The 3,163-nt window shown below is 52.3% G+C and overlaps 1 protein-coding gene across 1 annotated transcript; it reads left to right on the forward strand.

Moving 5' to 3' along the window:
* Positions 1-787: 787 nt before the first annotated feature.
* LOC104130574 (olfactory receptor 14A16) lies at positions 788-1,732 on the forward strand. Its single transcript, XM_009643628.2, has one exon. It carries the CDS (start codon positions 803-805, stop codon positions 1,730-1,732), a length of 930 nt encoding a protein of 309 aa, XP_009641923.2. The 5' UTR covers positions 788-802.
* Positions 1,733-3,163: the final 1,431 nt, after the last annotated feature.

Consider the following 3,163-nt stretch of genomic DNA (forward strand, 5'->3'; position numbering starts at 1 on the left):
AATGCCCCCAGATCAGTTCCCTGCTGCCAGGAGGTGTCTGAAGGGCAGAGCTGAGCACACAGGGAGTGGGATGGGGCTCTCTTTCTGTAAGCAGTGACAGAGAGGACACTTGGGCACAGGCAAATGGTTCCCAGCAGAGACAGCTCCAGGCATCAGAGACATTGTCAGAGAGGGAGAGATGGAGAAGGTCCTAGAAAACTGGTGTGAGGGGAGACTTGGGCACCTCCTTGCCATGCCCTGCAGTGCAAGCCCCTTCCCCAGAGCAACTCCCTGGTCTCCTCCCCCACACTGCATTGCTTCCCACCCTCAGTGTCACAAGGACTTGGCCATCAGTTGCCTTCCCAGCTGCCTGACCAACAGAGAGGGAGGTGAGGATTCAGGTCACCAGCGCTATGGGTCCTGTCATGCACATTTCTCCATGGAGGGAAAGCAACAAAAGGAAGGTGCTTGCAGTACAGGAAGGGCTTGCACTCTAAAACTCCTCAGCTGTGGTGAGGCAACAAGAACTCTGTGCTATCAAGTGTGCATTAAAGCTGAGATCACCCTCTGTTCCTATTTGCCTATTGCTGTAGAGCAGGACTGAATCCACAGGGCCCACAGCAGAGCCCCCTCCTCCCAGTGGCATCCTCAGCCAGTACTGGCCAGAGCTCATGAAAAGAATTTACAAAGGGACTTTCTGAAAAAAAGGAGGATCTTTTTGAAGTTTCTGTAAGGTATTGAATGTATTTTGCTCAGGCAGATCTAGTCTAAACTACCAATGCTTTTTCCTGCTTGAACAGGTCCCCATGCCCAGGCAAAGAAAATGTTCAACAGCAGCTCTATCACTGAATTCCTCCTCCTGGCATTCGCAGACACACGAGAGCTGCAGCGCTTGCACTTTTGGCTCTTCCTCGGCATCTACCTGGCTGCCCTCCTGGGAAACGGCCTCATCATCACCACCATAGCCTGCGACCACCGCCTCCACACCCCCATGTATTTCTTCCTATTAAACCTCTCCCTTGTTGACCTGGGATCCATCTCCGCCACTATCCCCAAAGCCATGGCCAATTCCCTCTGGGACACAAGGGTCATCTTCTACCAAGGATGTGCTGCCCAGCTCTTTTTCTTTTTCTTTTTTATGTCAGCAGAGTATTTTCTTCTCAATGTCATGGCCTATGACCGCTATGTTGCCATCTGCAAACCCCTGCACTATGGGACCCTGCTGAGCAGCAGAGCTTGTGTCCACATGGCAGCAGCTGCCTGGGGCTGCGGGTTCCTCAATTCTCTGGTGCACACGGTCAATACATTTTCACTCCCCCTCTGCAAGGGCAATGCCATGGACCAGTTCTTCTGTGAAATCCCCCAGATCCTCAAGCTCTCCTGCTCAGATGCCTACCTCAGGGAGGCTGGCTTTATTCTGCCTGGTGTCTTTATTGCATTTGGGTGTTTTGTTTTCATTGTGCTGTCCTATGTGCAGATCTTCAGGGCTGTGCTGAGGATCCCCTCTCAGCAGGGACGGCACAAAGCCTTTTCCACGTGCCTCCCTCACCTGGTCGTGGTCTCCCTCTTTGTCAGCACTGGATTGTTCGCCTACCTGAAGCCTGCCTCCATCTCTTCCCCATCCCTGGATCTGGTGGTGTCAGTTTTGTACTCGGTGGTGCCTCCAGCAGTGAACCCACTCATCTACAGCATGAGGAACCAGGAGCTCAAGGAGGCCCTATGGAAACTGGCCCAATGGACGCTGTTTCACTGACAATAACCTGTCTCTTATTCTCTGCACATTTCCTGGAGTGTAGATTTGGCCACAAGCCTGCATGTTTCTTTGGTGATAATCCTGCTTATATATAATTTTCTTGGTTTCTACTCCTTCTGTTGCGTTTGATCCTCTTGTGTCTGACCTATGCACAACACCCTGTAACATGTGGCTCGTCAGATAACAGAGGGCATCAAAGGTGCCAAAGAGAGGGTCCTGGTCTTTGCCATCTTCAAGGACACCCATGGAAGCTGCCCTAGGAAAATCGTCCCAGATCAGTCCCCCACACTGGCCATTTCCATCTCTGGCCACACAACTCAGCCCTGAGGAGGGAACTTTGCTGCAGTTATCACCCCCATCCTCCTCTGGGGCTCATTGATACCCAACTCCACTGTCATCATTAATAAAAAGGGAACCAGTTTCGTACTGACCCTCATTACACACCAGGTCCCATAGCTGTTGCCACAGTTGGTCTCTCAGCCAAGCCCATTCTCAGACAGCTCCAGCTGAATCAGGCCCTTGTAGCTTTGACATGACAAGTATTGCAATTTTCCATTTGCTGAGGTCCTGAGACAGATGATTTTTTACAGCCGAAAGCACCCCATGCTCTGCAGAGATGTCATTTCCTTTCCTCTGGTCAGAAACTTCCTTATTCCAACCACTGACTACTGTCTATTGTTTTCCTGTCAAGGACTGTGGTGACAAGACTGGTTTCATCTTCCTCAAAACCTCCCCCTAGGGACTGGAAGGTCACCAGGAGGTTCCTAAGGCCTTTCCTCCTGCAGTTTGGACAAAGTCCTTTCCTTCAGTTTCTCCTCCCAGGGAAGCGCTCCAGCCCCTGAGCATCTCAATGACTCTCTTCCACTGAATTTGCTGCCAGTTATGAAAATCTTCCTTGCTGCAGTGGTTGTCTCTGGCCAATGGCTCAGCAACCCCACAGGTGCTCACTCCTCCCTCTCCTTCCCCAGAGGGGGCCAAAGAATTGACCCAGAAGTGTCCAGATGGTCTAATGAGGAATGAGAAATGCAAGACAATCACTGCCCTCACTCCTTTGGTGAGACTCCAGGACACTGCTGCCTGCCTTTGCTACCAGGTCTCCCTGATGGATCAGGTTTTGCTTTCTGAGTGGTGGTTGTCTCTGGCCAAGGGCCCAGCAGCCCCACAGGTGCTCATTCCCTCCTGCCTTTCACCAGTGGGGACTCAAAACTATTACCTTCCGTCCCCCAGCACCACCACGGCCTTTTCCACAGAGCTACTCCCCAGCGAGGCAGTCCCCAGGCCCTACCACTGCAGGGGGTTGGGCTATGCAAGGCGCAGGACCTGACAGGACAGGCCTTCTGCTGGTCAGGTTTCCCCTGAAGGGCAGCCCCAGGGCACAGGAATGCTCCTCCCAATTTAGTGCCAGAGACAAATGTGGTGGCAGTTTCCTCC

This window comes from Egretta garzetta, unplaced genomic scaffold (genome assembly GCF_000687185.1).
Source record: "Egretta garzetta isolate BGI_Z169 unplaced genomic scaffold, ASM68718v1 scaffold698, whole genome shotgun sequence".
In the NCBI taxonomy this organism is placed as follows: Eukaryota; Metazoa; Chordata; class Aves; order Pelecaniformes; family Ardeidae; genus Egretta; species Egretta garzetta.

What these genes read in the sequence shown, in the direction of transcription:
- LOC104130574 (XM_009643628.2), top strand. Translation starts at nt 803, where the DNA reads ATGTTCAACAGCAGCTCTATCACTGAATTCCTCCTCCTGGCATTCGCA.